Here is a 24,394-nt window from a genome sequence, read left to right as displayed (position 1 = left end):
ACAAGAGTTACATGCTACTAAATAAAGCATAGACGAAAGGCAAAATCAAATGAAGGTGATGTCTCTATTAACACAAGGAGCATTTTGTTAACAACAACAACAACAACCATAATGATAAGAATAACAATAATATTAACAACAACAACAAAAATAATAACAACAATATCGGTAATAAAAAAAACTGTGTCATGTTAATTATATGTGTCCATGATGAAGTAAGCTTTAGTTTTTGAGAACAAGGTTGCCTATAAGAAAATGTCGTACGTATGTATTTGCGTATTTGCTGTATGCATGTGCATGTATTGTACATGCACGATGTGTGTTTATCTGTGTACATATTTGTGTACATACCTACATGTGAAGATACATACATACATACATACATACATACATACATACATACATACATACATACATACATACATACATACATACATGCATACATATATGCATACATACATGCATAAGTGTGCACAAAGGGTGGTCGGTTATTGATTCTATCTGCTGTGATGCTATTAGGAAGAAGAGGCAGTGCGGTGATGATGATGATGATGATAATATTGATGTTGTTGTTGTTGATGATAATGATGATGATGATGATATTGTTGTTTTTGTTGATGATGATGTTGTAAAAGAAAACTAGTCAACGGTTTATGGGCAGACATATAATTGAATGAAAGAAAGAAAAAATGACTGAATATGAATAAATGAATGATTTAACACGGGGTTTAATAAGTGAGTAGAAGATTAATAGAAGAAAAAAATATTTGTTAAGTGAGTGAGCAGAGAAGAGGACTACTGGCTGGCATGTTTGTCGCACCGCCGATCACAAACACTGCTACATACAGCATTACGTTCCTGTCCATTTCTGTGCGTCTGTTTGTGTATGTGTGTGTGTGCGAGTGTGAGTAAGTGTTTGCAAATAACAATGGGAACTGTGTTGAAGATGTGCGGGAGAGCAAGCCTGCCTGTCCGGGATGCAACAACTTGTTGTCAATCCATGCAACCACCATGGTTGTTGCTGTTGATGATGATGATGGTGGTGATGATGATGATGGTGGTGGTGTTTATGTTGTTGTTTCTCTTCTTTTTGTAATGTTGCTTTTGATGTTAAGGTCTTCAAACTTGTTAACGTTAAATGGAAATAATTTATATTCAACATCAACGACAACAACAACAACAACATCAACGACAACAACAACAACGACGACGACGACGACGACGACAACGACGGCGGCGACAACAACAGCAACAATAGTAGCACTGATATTGCTTGAAATCTGGTGGAGCGGTCTGACTAAACGACTCACCCAATCATCTCTTCTTGACATGCCACACTCACTTTTGCTTGCTATAAATATGTGTATATATGCGCATATATATGGCATGTGTGTGCGCGTGCGTGCGTGCTGCTGCTGCAGCTGATACATGCATGCATGCATGCATCTTCGCATCTTTTCCCAGAGTCTGAAGAACGTGTGTGTTGCTTTTTCACGCACCGACATGCGTGTGAGTGCTTCTCTCTACGCGTTTGTCGGCTTGCTCGATAGTACACACGCACCATCGCCTTCCTCTGCATCGTCGCCCTCACACTCATAGAGGCAAGCTCACGCACACACGCACGCACACACGCGCAATGACCGCTTGTGCATGCGATTGTAAACAGCTACAAACGTTCAGCATCAAGTCGACGTTATTACTTTCGCCATCGTCACCATCGTCGTCATCAACAACAACATCATCATCATCGCCGCCAACATCTTTATCATCCTAGTCGTTGTCTTTGTCGTCATCATTATCATAATAAACAAAGACAATATCGTCATCATTATTATTATATGCTGCAGTAACAATACTACAAACAGGGCAAATGAAAGATGATGAATGTACAACAGACGAATTTTTGTGCTGCATTGAGATGAAAATGAAATTACGTCATAACATATAGTTCTATGTAACGGATAGAAAAGTCGATTGAGCGGTAATAGGGGAATGAAATTGAATAAGGAAGTATGTGCTTTATTATCGCTCTAAGGCTCTGCTTGGTCGCCACGTCATCGAATTAAACAAAGAAAATAAAACAAGTTCATATGCGGTATATTAATACTCCATGCTCAAATATATATATATGCATACTGTGTTTCTACTCTGTTGATTCTTTGTTCGTTCAACGTTAAAACTTAACGCCGTTATAGATGATTCCTCTGCTTTTAAATTTATTAGTGGAAATGATTCAAATTGCACGCTGTTCAGTATTTATTATCGGATGTCTTCCTTCTATGAGTATTGACTCGTAAATTATATATATTTATTATACATTATATATTTTATATATTATATATATATATATATATTACATTTAATATTAATTCAATAAATGATTGTTATGAATTAATTTTTTGCATACTGAAGAAATAAGATGAGAACAAACATTAAGGATGTGTAAATATATAATGTATGTATGTATGTATGTATGTATGTATGTATGTATGTATGTATGTATGTATGTATGTATGTATGTATGTATGTATGTATGTATGTATGTATGTATGTATGTATGTATGTATGTATGTATGTATGTATGTATAGAGTTTAGGGAGAAAGAGAGAAGAGTNTAGGGGTTTCACAGGGTCTTTACCCAAACACTCAAGGGTTTATAGATTTGTACAGTTTATAGAGTTTTGTTTTATAGAGTCATACAAAGTTTTACAGAGTCTTTCTTATAAGGTTTATAGAGTTTGTTAGAAATCAATTTTCATAGTATCAATCTAAATGTATGGATGAATTCTGTGCATTCATTTGAAGATTTATATAATATAGATCGAACCAGAGAATGTATATGCCTGGAATGTATAAGAATGTAGAACATACTTTAAGATGCATAGAATAAATACATGGAAGCATAGAATAAATATATGCAACTATACTGAAGATCGTTCGTGAGGTTGATACGATTGCTATTGCAAGGGTCTAGCATAGATAAATAAATGCATAGATTAGAAATCGTAAATAAAAATCAAACACTGATGATGTAACATAATCATAGATACGCAAATTTATTTCATTTTCTATGTCATGGTAATAATTTAAGAGTTTTTGAAAGTTCAATCTTTGCTTTTTGATCAACTTCATAAAGTTTAAGATGAAATAAAGTATAATAATGATAACAATCTTTTTATTTTCATCGTAAAAACATACATGAAATGAAAGAAACAATAATAATAATAATAATAATAATAATAATAATAATAATAATAATAATAATAATATAAATGTACATAAAATAATAATAATAATTATAATAATAATATTTTAAAATAATAATAATACAATAGTAATATTAATGAAAGTAACGTAAGGATAAACTTTCTAGAAAAGTCAGCCCAACTCAGATAGAGTAAATTTTCGTTACTGTAAACATTTGAGCATCACAAACTCAATTAGGTTAATTGTGATAAGGAAGATGACGATGTGGATGAAGATGGTGATGAACAAGAAGATGATGATGTTGATAAAGCTTTTGATAATTTTAAGCCACATTCAAATGTAACAAACAAGTCAGTAGCTACGCCAACAACAACATCAATAACATCAACATCGCAACATTATTAACTTTAATGACAACAATGACACCCTCAAAAAAAAAATCAACAACAACAAACAACAACAAAATCAACAATTCGAATAAAAATTGAAGTTAAAAAATCGTTTAGCAAATTAGAAAGCAATATAAACATCAAATGCAAACAGAATGATGACAACGACTACGATGAGTGACAACAACATCAACAACAACAACATCATCATCAACAACAACAACAACAACAGCACTACCGACGTTGACATACATATACAACAAACGAACGACAGATTGTTATGCATTCAACAAGTTTGTTGCTGTTGTTGTTGATTTTTGTTGTTGTTGGTGGTGGTAATGATGATGATAATGATGGTGATGATGTTGTTGTTAACATACACACACACAAACAAACAAACACACACACAAACATACATACATACATACACTCATACAAACATTGTCGATGGCTGAGAAGAAATGCTGTTGACGATGGATCATGGCCTAAATGAAACATCGTGGGCTGGCTGGCTGGTTGGTTGGTTGGTTTGTTGGTCAACATCAATATCATCACCACCACCATCACGCAGCATCTGATGTCAGCCAGTACATTCCAGAGTGCGGCCAGGGAGTTGTTGGAGTGGTGTAGTGATGTCAGGGCCTTCCAATGGCAGTTCGAACACTGTCTGCTCGCCTGCCTCACTGTTCGTCCAGATGGTGGTCGATGGATGGATGAATGAATTGATGGATAAATGAATGAATGTATTGATGGACAGATGAATGAATGAGTAAACGAAAGAATCAAACGGAAAAAATTAATGAATGCATGACGCACGACCATATTTTTATGCTAAGGTTGTCAGTCAGTTTTGCACGCAGCCTGGCTTCGACCTCGATCTTGGCTACAGATTGCTGGCTGTATGTGCTACGCATAGGGATAAACTATCTGCTAAATCAGCTGGTTAGTTTGTCAGTGGATTGGCTGAATGATTGGTCGGTTGTCTGATTGATTAGTTGGTCTGTTGTTTGATTGGTTGATTGGTTTGTCAATTGGTTAGCAGGTTGACTGGTTGACTTGCCAGTCAATCACCAAGCGGTTGGAATGTTGTACTTCTACTTAATAGATTTTTTATTGAATTTTCCGCTAATTGGATAATGATTTTAATTTCATTTGAATGAAGCAAGCCCGCTTGAAAACATTCAATTAAAAACAACAAGAACGTTAATGAATTGCAACAACGTCAACAGTTTATAAAAAAAACATCAACAACATCAAAACAACAATATCAACGATAGCAACACGTGCACAACAACTTGCTCTAGGTTTAGGAAAATGTTCTTCATGTTCTTTGTCGAGCAGTAATCTTCACTTATTTAGTGTTTTTTGTGATGATGGTGTAATTTGTTGTTTTGCATGGCGATGTATGTATGTATGTATTTATGGATGGATGTTGGTGGTGTTGTTGTACAATGACTGAGCTAATGAAAGTTGTATTCACTTGGTTATTAATGACGTCACATCGCTGATGTAGTTGATTGTGGAGATTGTAGAGATGCACTGAATAGTGAATTTGGCGAATAGTCGAATAATTGATCCGCCATTTGCTTGAAGCCGTAGGCCTAAAACAAAAAACCCACAATTTTGAAAAAAAATGTTTCTAGAAAAAAAAACAAGCTATTGAAAAAAAATCAGTAGATGGTTCATGTCTATCCAACAATTTCCTACTTCTCGTTCAAACTCCCCTGTCTCAACTGTCGTGATGGCCTGAGCAAATCTCTCCATTATCAATAATGTATTGCTGAGAAGTAAAGAGAGTGATACCTCAAACGAATATTGCAATGTTAGCACCTTTAAAAATGGCTGAATCCGAATGTAAAATTTCGGTGTCTCTCTAAGTAGATGGTCTTCTCACCGCCTCTCTGGCGTTTGCTGACATGAATGCCTTCTAAATTGATAGTGAAAACTTGAGTGAGCACGTAAATCAATGAGTGAGTGAGTGAATGAGTGAGTGAGTGAGTTTTCTCATTCATTTCTCACTCATTTTCTCATTCACTGGCATCCTACAATAACTGACCGTTTAAACATTTTCATCCAATTTTATAGCACGCTAACTTAATTTCTTTAACGTTCTATATTTACATCATCATCATCATTATCATCACAATTATCATCACAATTATCAACACCATCATTGATAAAATTATCCTCATCATCATCATCACTTTAACCGTCGACAATTTTATCAATTTATTCAAAAAGCGATGCATATTATATAAATATAGGTATGTAGGCATATATGTCTGTACATATGTATATACAATTTAGTGCATTTTGTATATGTATGTATATATGTATGTATGTATGTATTTATGTATGTATGTATGTATGTATGTATGTATGTATGTATGTATGTATGTATGTATGTATGTATGTATGTATGTATGTATGTATGTATGTATGTATGTATGTATGTATGTATGTATGTATGTATGTTGATGAAGTAAGACAGGTGCGAGTATGAAGTGTACTAGGTAAACGTGGAAACGATCTTTCTCGCAATGTTGTTTAATATTTCTATTAAATTGCTTGGTGTTTTTTTCTTCTCGTCATGTTCCTTCGTTAGTTGGTTAGTTGATGTTGTTGTTGTTGTTGATGTTGTTGTTGTTATTGTTGATGATGTTGTAGAAGCTGATTGTGGAAAGCTTCAAGAAAACTTTAGTTAATTTATTGTTCATTTTCGTCATCATCATCGTCGTCGTTATCTTCAGCATCGTCTTTTGATAGATGAGAACCTGCATCAGTGTGCGTGCGCGAACCTTTTGTTGAAAATAATGATAAAATATTTCAATCAATAAATGGCAAATACTTGTTCTATTCTAACTACTTATCATCTACCTACCTATACACATTTATACACAAAAAAAGATAAATAAGAGAGAGAGAGAGAGAGAGAGGGGGGGGGGGGAGAGGAAGAGAGAGAGAGAGAGAACATCGTGGTATATATCGTAAAACAACATGCCCAATTTTTTTGATTATTTTATTTACACTAATTTAGGATCTTTATCCGTTTGGTGTGAAGATTTGGGGCGTCATCTTCTGCTACGTCATCCCTCCAACAACAAACCAACATCATCATCGTCTTCGTCGTCATCATCATCATCATCATCATCATCATCATCAACTAATAAGTCAGCATCATTGTCAACATTTCAATCACCTTCATTGTTATCTCCATCATCTTTGTCATCATCATCTTCAACATCATCATTCAAAAACAACAGTTCAACAGCTTTTTCTCCCGCACCATCACCACAAATTTTGTAAGTCGTTTCAATTACTCAACTGCCTGTATGTTTCTATACATCTGTTTGTCTGTCTGTCTGTCTTTTGTATTTATCAGTCAGTGTATTAGTCTGGGGTTAATCTAAAATTAACAAATTTGTGTTACTCTATAAACATTTATTTTATCATATAATAACATATAATTTGCATATTTTGATATAAGAAATTCCAACTAAACAGAGGCAATAATCACATGAGTGACATGTTACAATGGCAGCAACAACAACATCAACAACATCAACAGCAACAACATCAACAACATCAACATCAACAACATCAACAGCAGCAGCAGCTCAACACACCTCCCCTCCTATTTGGACCAGCATGGAGCCAGCAGCAGAGCACATCAACAGAGCAATCCATCTACCACAGATCTATCGCTACATCTGGTTCATAATCATTTTTGTCTCTTTCAATGAATGTCTTTAAGAGTTCATGTGTATGTCTGTCTGTCTGATTGTGTGTGTTTGTGTGTGTGTGTGTGTGTGAGAGAGAGAGAACGAGAATCTGTCTGTTTGTGTGTTGTGTACGGATGATAATGATGTGTTGACGCAAAATGATGATAAGTTAGATGAACCTACACCGCTGCTCACCTGGCCATCTTTGCACACCCACCCTCTCCTAACAGGAACCTACCAAAATAGAATCAACACAGTATACAACAACATCAACAACAACATAATTATCAACAACAATACAAACAACATCAACAACAAAAATAGCAGCAATAACAGCAACGTAAACAGCAGCAGCGCAAACAACAAAGATACTACATCATCTATAAATGATCAAAAAACGTCGGCGTTCAATCATGCGAGCAGCACCATCAACAACAACATCAGCAACAACATCAGCAACAACATCAGCAACAACATCAACAACAACATCAACAACAACATCAACAACAACATCAACACAACCACTTTTGCATCAACATTTACTGTGAGCTCAACAATCGCTGCAACCACAATCAGCGACAATAATAACCTCAGAAGTGAAATAAACAACGACAACTCGCCAATTCATTCCAAAAATAATCACTCAAACATTCAAGACAACGTCAAAAATAGCATTGCAAACGAAGGCACACAGCAGCAAAATAAATCGACTGCGAATTTCACGCCAAATGTTTCCAGCATTAACTACCTCAACAGTAGCATCAACGAAAACAACAACAGCAACAACAGCAGCAACAACAACGATGATAAAACCACTGGCGATAATGACTTCATTAAAGATGATTTTCACGAATATTCACCAGGCAACAGCAGCCAAAACACCAGCAACAACGAAATTAACAAAGAAACGTTAAATGCAAACCATCAAAATAAAAGCCAATATGCTTCATTACCAAATAGACAGCAACAAACACAATTTAACAACAACATTAAAACAAGTCAAGCTGATGAATCCGAGGTAAAAAATATTTCATGTCAAGAAATTTGAGTCATTTAATAATTGTTTAATTTGTTTGCTAAATTAAAATTATTAAGAACAGTTATTAGGAACGAACCACTAATATTGAAACGATCTGCGGACACAAACATGTAAAGTATTCTAATAATTTTATTGCTGCTGCTACCAATGCCACAACAACCAATGTTGCAGCTTCCAAATATAACATCTTCTAATCATCATGTTAATAAGTTGTTATTACCCATTACATATTTTACGTTGTTTCTTACGAAAAAGGCATGTGAAACTGAAATGATGATCATGATTTACTTGAATTTACAATTTACCTTTCTGGTCTTTTTGATAAGAAAATAGTGTGTATTCATTCAGGCCACACAACAACGCCACTAATATATTAATATTACATTATATTGTATATAAAACTAACAACATAGCTTTAATGCGTACAAGTCCAACCACTTGAAAATCTGTTAAGAAATCATCACACAGCGTTCATGTGGCGAGTGTGTGTGTGTGTGATATCAATAGGTGCAATAATGTTGAATTAGTTTACGTTACATAATTCGTCCACTCAACTTTTAACCAAAACTCGAGAATTCAACTTGATTCATCTCCATTTTATACTTCAATTAACTTTTAGACTCACTACTTTTTTTTGATTAATTTAATTTAATTTTAGAGATAAAATCTATTTTTTCTCGTTTTTCGTAAGTCGGTTACGAATTATTTTCTGTTTATTAAATTTAAAATAGGGCAACTAAATAAAAATTACAACCACGAAAAACTGGGTATGAAATGAAGCATTTATTAATTTATTAATTATTAAATTTTAATTTAAAAATTAATTATAATTAAAAATTAATATTAAGTAATTAAATTATTTAATGTTTATTTAACTAATTGAGATTTTATTTAGTATTAGTTATTTGAAATTTTTTAATTAAACATATAACCAATTAATTAATTGACCTAACAAAAGATAAAAGTGTTCACCAAATTTTATTTCCACCACAAAGTTTTTATTTAAATTTTAAGTAATTTAATTTATTAAAATATTTACAATTGTCAATTACATTTACTTAACATGATTTGCTTTTTCTAATTTACAGTTACTGTTTTTATAAAGATAGTCTACTAATTTAACTAAATTGACCTTAAGCATTTGATACCATTTATTTTTTTTAAACAAATTGAATTTAAAACAAAAAGTGAAATATAAAAAGATGTAAGAATAATCTTATTGCCACCCACAAAAAATACTGCTAAAGGACTTCACCCATGTTGTTTACATTACACATAAAACTGGGCTTTAGCTGTAATGATGTTGAATCATTTTTTATTAAATAAATAAAGCTTAATTAAATTTTAATTTGTTTGGTTTATTTTTTAATTGCTAATTGTGATAATGATGAATTCATTAATATGTTTCCCAGCAGCAGATGGGTCCTTGTGCGACTCTAAATTCTTTGCCAGTCAATAGCAACTCCTCGCTGTCATCGTCTTCACAAACTTTTTCTTACCACCTGAATTCACAACAAATCTATCCAAGCAAGCCGACATCTTCTGAATTTTCAGGAGTTTATATAAATTCAGAGAACTCATTGGATGCAGCCAAATGTAACCCAAGGGGTCCAGTGAAAAACAACAATGCCTACAATGCTGTCAGATCAACCCCTTACCCGACGGCTCAACAACATTACATGCAAAGTAAAAGGGCCCAGTTTCCAGCTTCACTTTCACTTGAGGTTTTTATTATAATGATGATTTCTTTAAAATTGTATCAACCATTTCCTTTTTAGCTGCTCTCATTTAGTTAGTTAACTTGATCTTACTTTAATGTTTCGTGTTCTAACTCAATCTTCTTTATTTTTTTTATGTTATTTATCTTAATCTTGATTGAAAATAAACTATGCAATGCAGTATGGAGCATCGGCCTACCAATGCCACCCCCACCCCTACGCTCAACTGCCTCCACCATCAATGCAACCACCTTCCATCCCCCACCATCAAATGTATGGATGGTCAGGCAATGCTCGAACTAATCACCAAATGGCCTCCAGCTACAACAACATGATGGGTAGATCTAATGGATCATTTGGAGCTGGTGTCAACCAATCGATGATGTATGGAAAGCTAATGAGGCCCACGAATGTTATGCAGGGTTATGCAGGTTCCTCTGGAGGGCAGTACGGGATGCCTCCGCCCCCTCCACATCATCATCATCATCATCACATCAGTCACAACAACTATCCAGTTAGTTGCTCTTTCCTAGTTCATGCCACAATAACTACTATATTGATATTCATCATCATTATCACGATCATCATCACCATGACAACCAGGCTGTGATGTACAACCCCCACCCGTCACAGATGATGGCGCACAGTGGAACCTCTCCTCTTCCCCCCTATCTTCCTCCATCATCTCCGGACATGAAACCAACCATGATGAATGGAGGGAAGATGTCGTCAGTGTACAATGTGAAGAAAGAAGCAGCCGCAGCAACGTATCCAATGACAACAGGGATGGGTGCGTACGATCTTCGACTCACATTCCCCGTTAAAGATGGCGTGGTCTTGGCTCCGTTCCGATTGGAGCACAACTTGAATGTGAGCAACCACGTATTTCATCTCAGAGATTCAGTCTACCAAACCCTCATCATGAGGTTTGTTGTGTTGGAGTGCTTGCCTGTCGTCTGCTTTTTCTTGTGTGGTTGTCGTGGGATGAATGATGCCCAAGCAAAGAACATCACATCAATCAATCGACCAACCAATCGATAGCAATGCACATACACACGCCCACACACATATATGTATATATATATATTTATATTTATATTACTGTATGTTGCCTGAATGGTACTGCCTGCAACCTGACCAGTGAGCGGGCATCAAATTATCTTTTCAAACGAGCCAAAAGGCCATCGGTAACAATCCACTTGATAATCTTCATCTCTAAGTTAATTTTTCAAAACTGATTGCATGGAACAAGCCGGAAATTGACCCGATGACGAACACAAATTAGCGAATCTAGTAAGAAAGCACATGAACAAGTCAATGTACTTTTTTATAATGGTATGCTGTGATGATTATGGAGGGAGCTAGTTTTTGATAGCTATTTAAGAATAATTTCCATGAGTTCAATGTCACTGACTATTGAAAATGATGAAAAACATCTGACCTTTGACCTATTTTCACCAAGTGATTGATCATAATCATCATCTGTATTAGGAATAACTATTTGATTTTTCGACAATAAATTGCTTAAATTGCTGATCGTTGATGATAAAATTTTTGGCAGGCATACAGTGTTTTACACAAAAATTTTGTCAGCATATATGTGTATGTATGTATGTCTGTCTGTATGTATGTATGTATGTATGTATGTGTGTATGTATGTCTGTATGTGTCCTAACTGAAACATACAGACCTGACCTAGAGTTGCAGTTGAAATGTTTTCACCATGAAGATCGACAAGCAAGCACCAACTGGCCGGTCTCCGTTACGATATCCGTCAATGCCAGAATGCTTTCCATAGAGAGGAGTGATAACAGGTTGATAGCCTGATTGATTGCTTGATTGGTTGGTTGATTTTTTGGTTGATTGAGTGATTGATTGATAGCTTGGTTGGCTGCTTGTTTGATTGTCATCGAACAAGCTTAAACTCAACGTCAAGAAAACTCGATATTTGTGGATGGGAACGAACGCCGCATGGCCTCAGCCGTTCAAATGACTACAAAATCCACTAACGAATCTTGGAGTCATACTGGATCCTCATCTTTTATTTATAAAACATATCAGTCAACTTTGCCAGCGATGTTTCTACGAACTCCGCAGAATAAGATCAGTCAGACGTTTTTTGACAGTTGAGTGAACAAAAGCACTCGTTTGTAGTTTTATCTGTGGAAGAATTGACTACTGTGATGCGAGTCGACATGTTTTCGAGAAACGTTTGAAACATCATTTCTTTCGACATTCCCGAGGGAAACTAGCACTTCTGAAGTTATTCAATAGAGGCGCTCCAAAAATCTTTTGACACAGATACTTATGATTGCCTTTATGATAAATATATGTTTCTATTAGTTAATTATTTAATTGATGATGTTATAATGAATTAGTTCTCAAGGCCAGCAACGAATGAAGATGATTGCATGCAAGGGTGATGACGTCTTTATAACTTCATTTAAATGTAATAAATAGATGCACTCCTATCGTTAATGGAATAGAATAATATATTTTTGATAATTTGATGCAAAATATCGCATGGCCAATGAATTTAAATAAACTTTTCTGTTTTTTTTCCTATGTTTTGAAGTTGTTAAAAGATGGAAACATAATTAAAAATCCAATTTTATAGATGTATATATACAAAGATTTTTAGCTTTTCAAACACAAAATAACATTAATTACCCATAAATTTGTCATTGCAGAGGATGAGCCTCAAAGAAAGGTTGGCGTTGTTGCGATGGATTCTTTTAATTTCTGCATGATTTTGATTGCGTGCTCACAACAGCTCTCGTGTAGTTTACTTAGCGGATTGCTAGCTGGCATGGTGTTGGAATATCAATGCTCTGAAAAGATATCTGAAATGTTTTTGATTATTTTACAATAAAAGGTTCTTTGAAGACAAAAAATAGTTAGAACTAAATTAAGTTAACTGAAATTCAGCTACTCGCTTTGAACAAAACTTCATCAAAACGCCATTTTGTGCAAGTTTCAAAAAAATTGAAATTGCGACTTTTCAGTGTTTCAATAAAATAAACCTAATTTTAGCCATTTGACGTACGAAGTTTGTCTATTCGTGATACAAGAAAAAATTTTGGGAAAAAAGTTGAATGTCATTACTCTATTGCATATACAAGCAGATACGCTCGCATTCCCACACACACGTACACACACAGATCATTACATCGGCCTCTCTATCTGAAAGACGTCTGCATACCGGGACGAAACACCATCCAGATCACTGTGTCTGCTTGTTGTTGTGTTAGTAATTGCTTTTATTGATTGGTTGTTTGATTAGTTGATAGATTGAATGGTTGATTTTAAATTTCCCAGTCTCACTTGTTCGTATTACAACTGGTCCATCGTCCGAGCATGAAGTCTGTCTTGCAAGGTCTGCTTAGGAAGAGAATGTTGCCTGCTGATCACTGCATCACAAAAAGTAAGATCCAATCATTAATTGACTGGCTGGTTGTTTATGGTTGGTTGGCTGGTTGTTTATGGTTGGATGGCTGGTTGTTGATTGGTTGGTTGGTCGATTGTTTGAAAGAATATTCCGACCGCAGATAATTATTGCGTAACGTTCTGCACCACAAACAGTCAAACGAAGTTTCCTCCAACAGACACCTGTAGCAGCACCAACAACAACATCAACAACAAACAACAATCCAGGTAAGCAACTTTTGTTCAAGTATCAATAATGGTTGTTGTTGTTAATGTTTCTTCTTCCTGCTTCGTTGTTTTTGTCGTTGTTGACGCCGCTAACATTACCACACATCTGCAGAAGAACAGAGCAGCACAAATTCATCGTTGTCACCTCCTCTCCCAACGTCATCATCGTCATCATCATCGCTGACTCCGGAGCACATAAAACTCCACCTTCGCTGTCCAATCACATCGCAACAAATTGTGTTGCCTGCCCGAGGTCACGATTGCAAACATATTCAGGTAAGCAAGTCAATGTGTGTGTGTGTGTGAGCGTGTGTATGTGTTGGTGTGGGATGGATTACGATTGTATCTACCAGGGTTGTTAACAATACCGGTTCTTAACAATACAACCAAAACTCGTTCTTGAAAGTATTACTAGCAATGCCAGCACACTTGTATTTATTAGACTGCGCTACATGAAAACAGAACTAATTTCATCCTTAATATTCCGTAGTTAATATATAAAATGATAATGACCTCGTAACGATTAATTGTTTGAACCGGGAGACAACAGAAGCTTTCAGAAACAAACAAACAAGCAAAACTGACTTTTGAATCCAAACTTACAATTGGAAAACACGCTTAACTTTAAAAAATGAAATAATCATTATTAAGAATATATCTACATGGCCCTGAAAAGTATCGCTATCGAGTATCGATATTTTTCTGTATAAAACGCATCTGAGGCATCAAGTTTGATACTCGGCATAAAAAGTATCACCGGTACCGAAGCGAATACTCATAAATATTGTCGGAACAATACTGGCGATATCGATACTCCGATATTAACAACTCTGGCATCTCCAGTAACCTGCTGCATAAATTTGATAGAAGAAAGTTCCCTATTTTATTGATCGATGTGGCAGTTGGATGGTTGTTTAAATGGTTGAATGGACGTTTTAATAAATATGATTGCTGGCTGAAGTTATTGCCTCCATTCACATTGTTATGAGAAAGTTAACAAACATAAACAAACGCTAACGAATAAATAACAAACAGTGTTTTGACTTGGAGTCGTACTTGCAGTTCAACTGTGAGAGGAGTTTGTGGAGATGTCCTGTGTGCAAGTTAGCTCATCATGTTAATTCGCTTGCTAATAGTTGCTGCTTCGTCTGTTCGTTGATTGCTTAATTGATTTTCGAACACACGCACACATACACGCTCGCACAGCAAACCAGCTCTGCTGGAAGGCTTGGAGGTGGACCAGTACATGTGGAGCATCATAAACAACCTGCAGGGATGCAACTACGATGAAGTTCTCATCGACCACACTGCCAGCTGGAGGCCTGTCATGTTGCTTCCTCCTGCTGCTGCTGCTGTTGGTGCTGCTGCAAAGATAGAAGAAGGTTTGTGGATGAGGGAATGAATGAATTCATGAATGATTGAGTGCATCATCTTAATAATGTTACAACCGGCAGACAAGCAGTGGACAAAAACGGTGTCTCCCTCAAGTATGATCATGTCGTCCTGGCAACCGCAAGCAGGAAATAACTACCCCACCTCTCAAGGTCTCACGCTCCTTTATTCATTCATCACGTCATTCTTTCATACATTCATTCATTCATTATTCGTTTTTTCATTCGCGCATTCATTCATCACATGAATTTATTTACCTACAGAAATGCTACTTTGCAACAATGAGTCACCACCATATTCCTCCTCATCTCACGACATCAAAAACATGGTGGTGAGTGACAGCAACAACATTAACAACAGCAACAACATTAACAACAGCAACAACATCAACAACAGCAACAACCCATTAAGCCCCTCCTTCCCCACACCAGACACGCCAGACTTTTTAAATTCCATCTCCCAGATGAACAACAATTTGTTCTACCCGGACAACAACAGCAGCAACAACAGCAGCAGCAACAATATAAATTACAACAACGACAACAATGGCTTTCCTCAAGAACCTCACCATTTCTTCCAGCAACACGACGACATGGATGTGTCAGCATTCCCATCGCCAGATCATCAACAACAACGGCAACAACATTTTAGCCCAGTGAACAACTACCAGCCAACAACACCAACAAATATTGTTGCACCAACATCAAATAATTATTCAGCAGCAGCAACAACAACATCACCAACAGCAACAACAACATCATCATCACAACTCGTCACTCCAGCACCTTCACCATCTCGACTGTCTCCTCCTTCTTTCACTGACCTACCAACAACATTCCAACCATCATCAACAACAACCACATCAACGACAACATTAACAACTACAACATTAACAACAACAACAACATCAGCTGACAGTCACGAAACTCTGAAGACTCCCGACATCAAAGATGAATTCAACACTGAAATTGGATTCCACACCTCCTCTCTTATAGAAGGCTCATGCGTCCCTGATGACGGCGACGATAATGATTTAGACGTTGGCTCCATCATTAAATTTTTTTAAACTTTTTATTTCTTCCATAGTTTAATTACTTTAATATATGATGCACCAGCATTAAGCGCACGCTACCGACTTAATAACTTACTATTAAGAAGATTGCAATAATTTCTGCATTCGATTGTGTTTAAAATAAAAAAAAACAACTTCTGCAGCTGCTGCCAGTTGCCCTCACCGACCCAACTGAACTGCTGTCCTACCTCGGCCCCAACCTCGCCGAAGATGGTCACAGTGGCAGCAACAGCAGCGCTGATAATAATAACAACATCACTGCTAGCAACGCCAGCAGCGACATCAATAGCTTTGTTGATTTCATCGATGGAAACGTCAACAACAACAACAGCAGTGATAACAACAACAGTAACTGTTTTAATGACGACTTGCTGATGTTGTTCTCGTAGCTGAAATTATTTTATCTAATGCTTTAACTTATAATTATGATTATTGTTGTTCAGAACTGCAAATTACTACGTATTAATATTACAATTGCTCTTTACATTATTTATTTATTTGATTTGAAACTTTTGAATGTTCTAATCTGAGCGATACACGCATGTAGGACCTCAATTGTACATTCCTATTAACAGACGCACCGAATATTAGCCCAAAATTTACAATTTGGCTTTGGCCACTTACGTTCAGGTCAACAATTTTTTTGGAATTCCAGAAAAATAACTTATTAGCGGGAAAATTATTTTGGCCATCAAAGCGTTAAAACATCTAATTTTGAACAAGAAATTGACTATTGTCTTGTTAAAAGAGTTAGACAAAAATGAATAATTTTCTCAATAAAAAAAATAGATTTTTTACTCAAAAGTTTGGGTATTTTAGTGTTTAAACAGTGTATCAACTATTTGGTCGAAGGCCACATTCGCTATTCGGTGTGTCTCTAATGTATATATGTAAGTTGCACACATGTTGTATGTACCACTGGACAGCATTCCATGTAGGATTAGTAGTTGGTTGGTTGCCACCATATATCAATCTATACGTCATTCGTTTGTTGACACGTTCCTAAATATTTTTATTTCTTTCATTTATTTAGAAATCAACGTTCAAAAGTTCGACTGGAGGATCATCGTTTAATAACTTTTGTTTATTCATCAAGTATTACTACGGCAAGCGGTTCGTAAGTTTTTGTGAGCCTACGTGCGTGCGTACGTACGTCTTGCACGTTTCTGCGTTTTTTTTACGGTTAATAGAGATGTTAATAGATGTTCATATTTACCATTGTAATAAATATTTTGATTATTGTAAATAACCTCTTGATTGTTATATATAAATTATTTATTTATTCATTCATTTATTTGTGTTATAACGTATTTCAACGAGGGAATTTATTTTGAAGACTTCATAAGAACTGATGCCAATGAAATAGAATCAAGTTATTTTGTATTCAATGTTATTTTTCAAGATCTAGCTAATTAAACTCGCACGTTCAGTAGAGGAAAGTAGTAAGGAAGGAGTTGAAAGCTTTACAAGCACCGTCCATTTCTTTCGTGGAGAAGATGAAATAATACAAAAGTACACCATCATAATAAACTTTATTCGGTCAGCTATTCATTTATCTGGTCGGCATATCGGCAGAATCCGCATTGGAATCATCATTTGATAATGAAGTTTGAATCTCGTTCTTCAACCTCTCTTCAAGGGCTCTGTACTTAAGTGGTGCTTGTTCTTTGTGTCTGTACGTTTGGTAACGCCGTTAGTTTATTGTATCGCGAACACATATACATCAACCATCTTCACAAGTATCTTCAACTTGTTAGTCAAAACGCGACGTCAAACAAACGCCAGTGCCACCAACAACAATCACAACAACAACCTATTCAATCTCATCTCCAATATTTGTATTCTGAACAAGGCCTCCATGCAATAAGTGATGTATTCCTGTTCCTCTTCCTTCACCATTATCATCTGATTCGTTTGGAACCAGGCCTGTCTCCTCTGCAGCTCATTCACCTCCTTCCATCAAAAAACGTGTGCAATGATTAATAATAATAATAACAACGACAGTTATATTGGTAGCAATGAGGGTGAGCGAGAAAACAAGCAAGCAAACAAACTTTATCGTATCTTGATTGTATGAGGTTGGCCCTCTCAATCATGCGGTTCTTAAGGTCTTCGAGGCAATCCTGCTTGGCCCTCTCAATTTGCTCCTCGGTCAGGCCATCCAACTCTCCGAAACGTGACAGGAACGTCGTCATCACGTCCAACTCTTTTTCTTCTTTCGCCATCTTCTCCTCCATCGCTATTCTTTCCTAGCAAACAAATTAAATGCTTGACATTTTCCGTGCAGACACAAGAACACAGAAACGTATACACAAACAAACAGACAGACCATCATTGCTTTCCTCTTTTTTGCCTTGTCACTGTGTAAGAGATCGGTTGTTGACGATTCCAAAAGTGCAGCGCTTTCTTCTTGCATGCGCTCGTGTAGCATGGTCTGGACCTTGTCACATTCAGTGGAAAAATAAATGAAAAAATGCGTAACTAAACATTTATTCAATTGTCTCAGTGAACGCGTAACCAAAATATGGGTGAAGAAATTAGAGACATTCAAACGCGGAATTCAATCAACCGCGAATTTTGACGGTTTTAGTTTCAAATCACATGAAAATTTTATTGAAGCGGCGATTTTGTTTTTTTTTCAATTGCGAGAATTTAAAAAAAAATTAAGATTTGCTTTGTTACGTTCAGGATTTTCGATTGCTTTTGAATCTCATTTTATAGTGGGTGTTCAAATCCACACTCAGTTCATGCATTAAAGAGAAAACCTGTCCCATCAAATGAATTTCGGTAAAACATTCGAAATTTTAGAACACTTAGGAAGCCTTCTTACATCATTCTTGCCATTCTTGTCAAAATTTTATTCTTCGGTGTCATCATTCGGCTACATTAATTTCCGCTTGTAAAAAGGTAAAATGATTTAAAGATTTAATAATTTTTAATACTTTATTGTTCGTGTATAACTATTGTTCACACACACAAACACACGTATATATATATATATATATATATATATATATATATATATATATATATATACATAGATAAATAATGATAGTAGCTAAAAGAAGCCACGCTTTAACGGCGGGCGATTGCGGTTTTTTCTTTGCGGTTGCGGGCGAAAGTTTTAAAAAAGAAATGTAAAAATATGATGAGATTACAAGGTTGAAGTTAGTGATCATCAGCACACCTCCAATTCAGATCCTCTCGTCATCTCGCTGTATTTCTCTTCGAGCTTCAAAAGTTGTAACATCATCTGGTACAAGGCTACCTTCTTCTTATCTTTTTTCATTGGATCTGACTGTTTGTTTTGTTTCATTGTTTGACTCATTTCATTATAAGAGAATTTAATGTATGAATTAATTAACTAATTAATTAATGACTATTTAAATTAGAAACACGAGCAAAAGCTGACCATGTAAACGAAATAATTGGACGTCGGTGACCAGGTCAAATTCTTTCCCTTTTCATCATTTCGATTTGGTTGAATGAACTCTCTGCAGGTGGCAGATATGCGGTCGTCTTCTCTGTGATAGACAACTGTTATCTTTTCCTCAAGCAGGTTGAATGTTATCTCGTATATGTCCTCATCCTTGCTCAACTTGCTGGCGTCCGCTTTGTAACGTACGACCATCTTCTGCTCGGTTCATCGGATGGACAAACGTGCACGCATGTATGTTGCATTGTATGTATGTACTCTCTATTAATAGTTCATGAGCTTTGTAATTGTTGCTTTGTTGTTCAAATTCATTATTTTTATAAAATAAAACGAAAGATTGATTAAAATTGAATTGTATGAGTGCGGATGTCATTCATAGATAACAGCACACACACACACACACACACATACGTATATATGCATACATATACACACACACACATGAACAACAGAAATGCAGACTTACACTTATCTTTCTCATGGAACCAACGCTCAAACTACTGCCTCTCGTTCTTTCAATGTATTCATTGTACTTGTAATAGAGGAAGTCATCCCGGTCTTCAAAGTATTCGGTCATCGTGTCTTTCGTTTCAACACGTTTCTCTAGACTGTCTGGGCGAGAAATTGAAAAATAGACCGCTTCTCGCTGGTTCTCCAAATTATTGCTGATAGATTTGAAGTGGTGCTCTATAGTAGCAGTGATGATGGGTGTTGGTGATTGTTAACGTCAGAGGATGACGATAATAAATGAACATCAGCAACAACACCACAGACCTTTCATTTTGTTGGGTCTGCCGGGTAAAAAGTATTCACTGGTCCATCCAGTTCTGTAATTGTAAACTCTTTTGTCCAACTTGTCCATGCGATTTTTGTACATCTCCCTCACCTCCAACAATTTGCTTCCTTAATAATCATTGATCAATAGAAATTATATTATTCTATCCCATTGGCATCATTATTAGTAGTTTTCATAAATCTAAACTTACTGGAGTGATCCTCAAACAGGGACAACCTGAGCACCACACCATCGGGCATGAGGTTGGGGGCAAACTTTTCCAACTTGGTCTTCTTGTAGAGGATAACTTTTCTTCCGTTCGGGCACTTCTTCTGAAAATCTGTTAGTTCATTTCATTCCAACATCTAATTAGTTTGGTTCTTAGTCAATATTGCTTGACTGATTAACTAAGAAATTAATTATATGACCGATCAATTAACAAGAGGCCAACCAGCTAAAGAGATGTTGATAGGGTTGGTCCAGGAAGGCGGAAACTCCACATAATCGTGATTGTATTCAGGCTGTGTTAATTTGTTTGTGTGTCCGTATATATGTTGGTGTTAGACTGTATAAGAAGTGAATTTAACCGCAAGTCATCCCTTATATCCTTTACATACAGTAATTTCATTCGTTATTTACGAATATTTACTTTTCGGCGATTTTTTTTTAGAAAAATTTACTAAGCTTGTTGGCGTCATTCTTTTTTTAATTTTTTCGATTAAGGTCTGATACTCGTAGAATTTGACTAAGTAACAATTTGTTTTATACTTGCCTTGTTAGTTTGAAGCTAATTTAACCAAGTACAGGTACTTGCGAATGCATCAAAAATTTGGGACGAGACTTCACCAAGTCACATTAAACTGATTGCTAATTTTAACTAATTTAAACGAACCTTGATGCAACTTATCATAAAATCACATCCTGAGCGCTTCTATGATTTCCAGTGTTAACAATATATAGGCCATCATCATAAACTAACTGGCTATTTAATAACGTTACTCGTAAACTTGTGCTTGTTTGTATTTTTTCATTTTTTGTACAAATTCATTTACGACTCTTCAAATGTTTCATTTATTTTTAGTAATCAGCACATTTCTGTTTGAATAATTAATTTTTACAGTGACAATATTGGTCTATTACAGAAGACTTATTTGATCTCCGAATATGAGCTGTGTGCTGAAATTATTTAAATATTTAATTAATTTTAAATTAAATTTTGTTTTACATATTTTTGTTTCATAATAAATCCTACCATTCCAACCAACTGACCAGCCAGCCAACCAACCAACCAACCAATCGCGAACCACCTCATGTATGTTTGCTTCTTCTTCCTCGAGGAAGGTCGTCTTCACGTTGCGAGCTACATTTGCGTCTTTGCTTCCAACCACATCGCCGTCATCATAGCCGACAGCAGGAGTTATTGAATTATTGGTAGCTGCAGCGAAGGGCGTAGCTAAGGAAGTGATAGCAGCAGCAGCAGCAGTCGAAGCAGTTTTGCGCAGAAGATTCTCGTATCTTCGAAATACGTACTCCCATCTAGAAGCATCCATCAAATCGTACGTCAGATTCTGGTGATGATAGTTAATTTATCAATAGAAGAGAGACTGGTTATTTAAAAAATGGATTGATGCACAGGCATGCCCACGTAAAGCATGCAAAAAAAACACGCAAAAACACAGCACGCACAAGAATTGATCTGACCTTGACTCCTTCGGAACAATCTTGCATGCACACCCACATATTTTTATCATTCCATACACTTTCGACACCTGCGATTACATTAGTACAATTGATCAATCGAACAATGCGTACAAGTTTCGCTTTTCTTATCTGATTATTATAATTCATTTATTCATTAGTTGCAACCTGGCCAACGTAATAAACGCAAACCGAGATAGTTGGAGCTGTCGAGCTGGTGTGAGAGGCCTGTGGTTGGCTCGATGAAGAATGATTCATCGATCTCTCGCGAGCCTCTTAACACAAGGACCCAACTATGAGGTCTCAAACCGTACAGCGGGTCTCCTTCTATGTCCGCTTGTGATGTCTGTTGCGTTGCGTCGTGTGTGTGCTTGAGTGTGTGTAGCGTTCAATGACGCTATAAAATAGTTATTGAAAAACATTCGTCATCATAATTTCTAACAAAGCTTGATCATCATCATCCATCGTCACAATAATGATGATGGCAGGTGGATGCGGCTTTGAGCAACCTTGCGATGAATGATGTTACTTTCTTCCATCGTCATCGTGTGCTTGCTATCATCACTGAAGTTCTTCTCTTTATCATCATCATCATCATCATCATCATCATTCTCGTTGCTCCTTAACTTCTCAAACATCGATTTCAGGTCCATCTGGGAACGAATCCTATACTTCTTGTTCACCTCTTCTTTTTCTTCAACCACCTCCTGATCGATTAATCAATCATTCAATGTATAATTCAATCGATAATCCAGTAAATGATTTGTGGATAAATTTTACAACTGAAGGTTAAAAAAAGTGATTAAAACTAAAATCTTGTTAACGAAATATCTAAACAATAATAATTTCAAAGTTGCTTAAACTGATGGTTTGTTAATTTACGACCCACAAAAAGCATGCAAGCACAACTCCAAACAACCAACCAGACTAACACCGAATAACAAACTTCTTTCTTATCTACGAGCAATGGGCAGAGATTATTTGTCTGATCTATGAGGCAGGTCTCCCTCGTGGCATAACCACTGACGACGTAGGCATCGTAGCCCACACCAATCAAGAGGGAGGCCAGAAGCGTGCTGTACTCAAAGCAGTGTCCGCGCTGGAACTGTAGGACCGTCGTCGGCGAGTACATACTTCTCGGCTGCCAAGAATTGAACGTCATCATCATCATTATCATCATCAGAAAGATCGTCGTCAGGATCCACATCATCGTCATCAGCAGCAACAGCAGCAGCATCATCAACGACTAGATGCAGTAACAGAACGAACCAATTCGTAAGGTTGAATGAGAGGCATGTAATCGAGGTAGTCTGCCACGAATTCACTGGCTCCCCTCCAGTCATTCAACTCCGTGTATGAAAGTTCCATCGGACGGAGTGTCGTGCATACAAATTTCTTCATGGATCAAAAATAACAACTACTAATGAAATTATCATCTCACAGCTTTCAAATTTATAACCAACCGAAAACTTTTTTAGACATTTTAGATATTTTGCTCGAAAAAATAAAATATTTTAAATTTTACAAAGATGTTTAAAGGAGATTTTATTTTGAAATAATAGAAAACGAATGCGCATGTAAGCATCAAACTGACAGGCAATTTAAATTCATTAAGAGGGCAGATAAACAAAGATTTACGATCTTTGTAAAGTTGATGGTACTGTCTGCAGAAGTTTTCAATATAACTTATGATCTTCTTCTCTTGTGAACTGTTTATCTTGTAACTGTCTGGATAGTCCATCTTATTGAAATTCTCAACTCTTATTCTAGTTTCAATAAAAACCATTCATTATTTTTATTCAGAAAATGAAATTAAGAGATTAAATTAAATTACCACCAAAAAATTAATCTACTTGTTATTAAAGGAATAAGGACAGTATTAAAAAATTTATTATAAAAAGTAAAAAATATTAAAATAAACTGTTCAAAATTTTGTTGGCCAAGTGTGACTTTATTCAATTCATTCTTCAAATGTAGTACTCGTTCATTCAAATCACTGGCTCCATCTTCATCATAATCATCCTCCTCCTCCTCATCATCATCTTTTTCATTCATCTCTTCTGTTTCTTCAACTTTCAGGTCATCAACCTGGTCCTACATTGTTTAGTTAATAATGCTATTATTAAATATAAATTTATTAAATTAATTAAATTTTCATTTATGTTCAATAAAAGAAACAAGCTTATCATTTAGTTTAGATTTATTTGTGTGAGTACTGACTAGTAACAACTTTAAAAATTTGTTCTTTGTGCAGTTGACCATAATATTGATACATATAAATTTATAAAATAT

The 24,394-nt window shown here is 35.8% G+C and overlaps 5 protein-coding genes across 5 annotated transcripts; 4 read left to right on the top strand and 1 right to left on the bottom strand.

The window, feature by feature from the left end:
- Positions 1-4,057: 4,057 nt before the first annotated feature.
- On the top strand, positions 4,058-8,366 carry HELRODRAFT_183088 (hypothetical protein; the record flags this gene model as incomplete). Its single annotated transcript, XM_009033798.1, has 5 exons — positions 4,058-4,111; positions 4,168-4,281; positions 4,433-4,495; positions 7,204-7,309; positions 7,549-8,366. The coding sequence occupies 5 exons, from the start codon at positions 4,058-4,060 to the stop codon at positions 8,364-8,366; spliced, it is 1,155 nt and encodes a 384-aa protein (XP_009032046.1).
- A 639-nt stretch (positions 8,367-9,005) lies between these two features.
- On the top strand, positions 9,006-11,544 carry HELRODRAFT_194781 (hypothetical protein; the record flags this gene model as incomplete). The annotated part of the gene is made up of 5 exons (XM_009033797.1): positions 9,006-9,124; positions 9,773-10,081; positions 10,257-10,589; positions 10,679-11,001; positions 11,433-11,544. The coding sequence occupies exons 2-5, from the start codon at positions 9,776-9,778 to the stop codon at positions 11,542-11,544; spliced, it is 1,074 nt and encodes a 357-aa protein (XP_009032045.1). The 5' UTR covers positions 9,006-9,124; positions 9,773-9,775.
- Positions 11,545-11,731: 187 nt separating this feature from the next.
- On the top strand, positions 11,732-11,902 carry HELRODRAFT_91303 (hypothetical protein; the record flags this gene model as incomplete). Its single annotated transcript, XM_009033796.1, has 1 exon — positions 11,732-11,902. The coding sequence occupies one exon, from the start codon at positions 11,732-11,734 to the stop codon at positions 11,900-11,902; it is 171 nt and encodes a 56-aa protein (XP_009032044.1).
- An 866-nt stretch (positions 11,903-12,768) lies between these two features.
- On the top strand, positions 12,769-17,576 carry HELRODRAFT_194780 (hypothetical protein; the record flags this gene model as incomplete). The annotated part of the gene is made up of 9 exons (XM_009033795.1): positions 12,769-12,785; positions 13,237-13,321; positions 13,394-13,499; positions 13,842-14,005; positions 14,765-14,832; positions 14,936-15,111; positions 15,184-15,273; positions 16,033-16,160; positions 16,337-17,576. The coding sequence occupies 9 exons, from the start codon at positions 12,769-12,771 to the stop codon at positions 16,580-16,582; spliced, it is 1,080 nt and encodes a 359-aa protein (XP_009032043.1). The 3' UTR covers positions 16,583-17,576.
- Positions 17,577-17,817: 241 nt separating this feature from the next.
- Positions 17,818-23,834, bottom strand: HELRODRAFT_149332 (hypothetical protein; the record flags this gene model as incomplete). Its single annotated transcript, XM_009033794.1, has 17 exons — positions 17,818-17,866; positions 18,004-18,146; positions 18,248-18,442; positions 18,523-18,633; positions 19,381-19,516; positions 19,628-19,805; positions 20,080-20,316; positions 20,404-20,532; positions 20,616-20,744; positions 20,856-20,898; positions 21,814-21,972; positions 22,106-22,173; positions 22,295-22,438; positions 22,632-22,809; positions 23,049-23,243; positions 23,372-23,497; positions 23,697-23,834. Coding segments are annotated over 17 exons (2,358 nt in total), but the record flags the coding sequence as incomplete, so codon positions are not given.
- Positions 23,835-24,394: the final 560 nt, after the last annotated feature.

The sequence above is a fragment of the Helobdella robusta genome, assembly GCF_000326865.2.
Source record: "Helobdella robusta unplaced genomic scaffold HELROscaffold_98, whole genome shotgun sequence".
Lineage (NCBI taxonomy): Eukaryota > Metazoa > Annelida > Clitellata > Rhynchobdellida > Glossiphoniidae > Helobdella > Helobdella robusta.
Note: the sequence above shows the minus strand (reverse complement) of the source record. Positions and strands in the feature narration are given on the sequence as shown.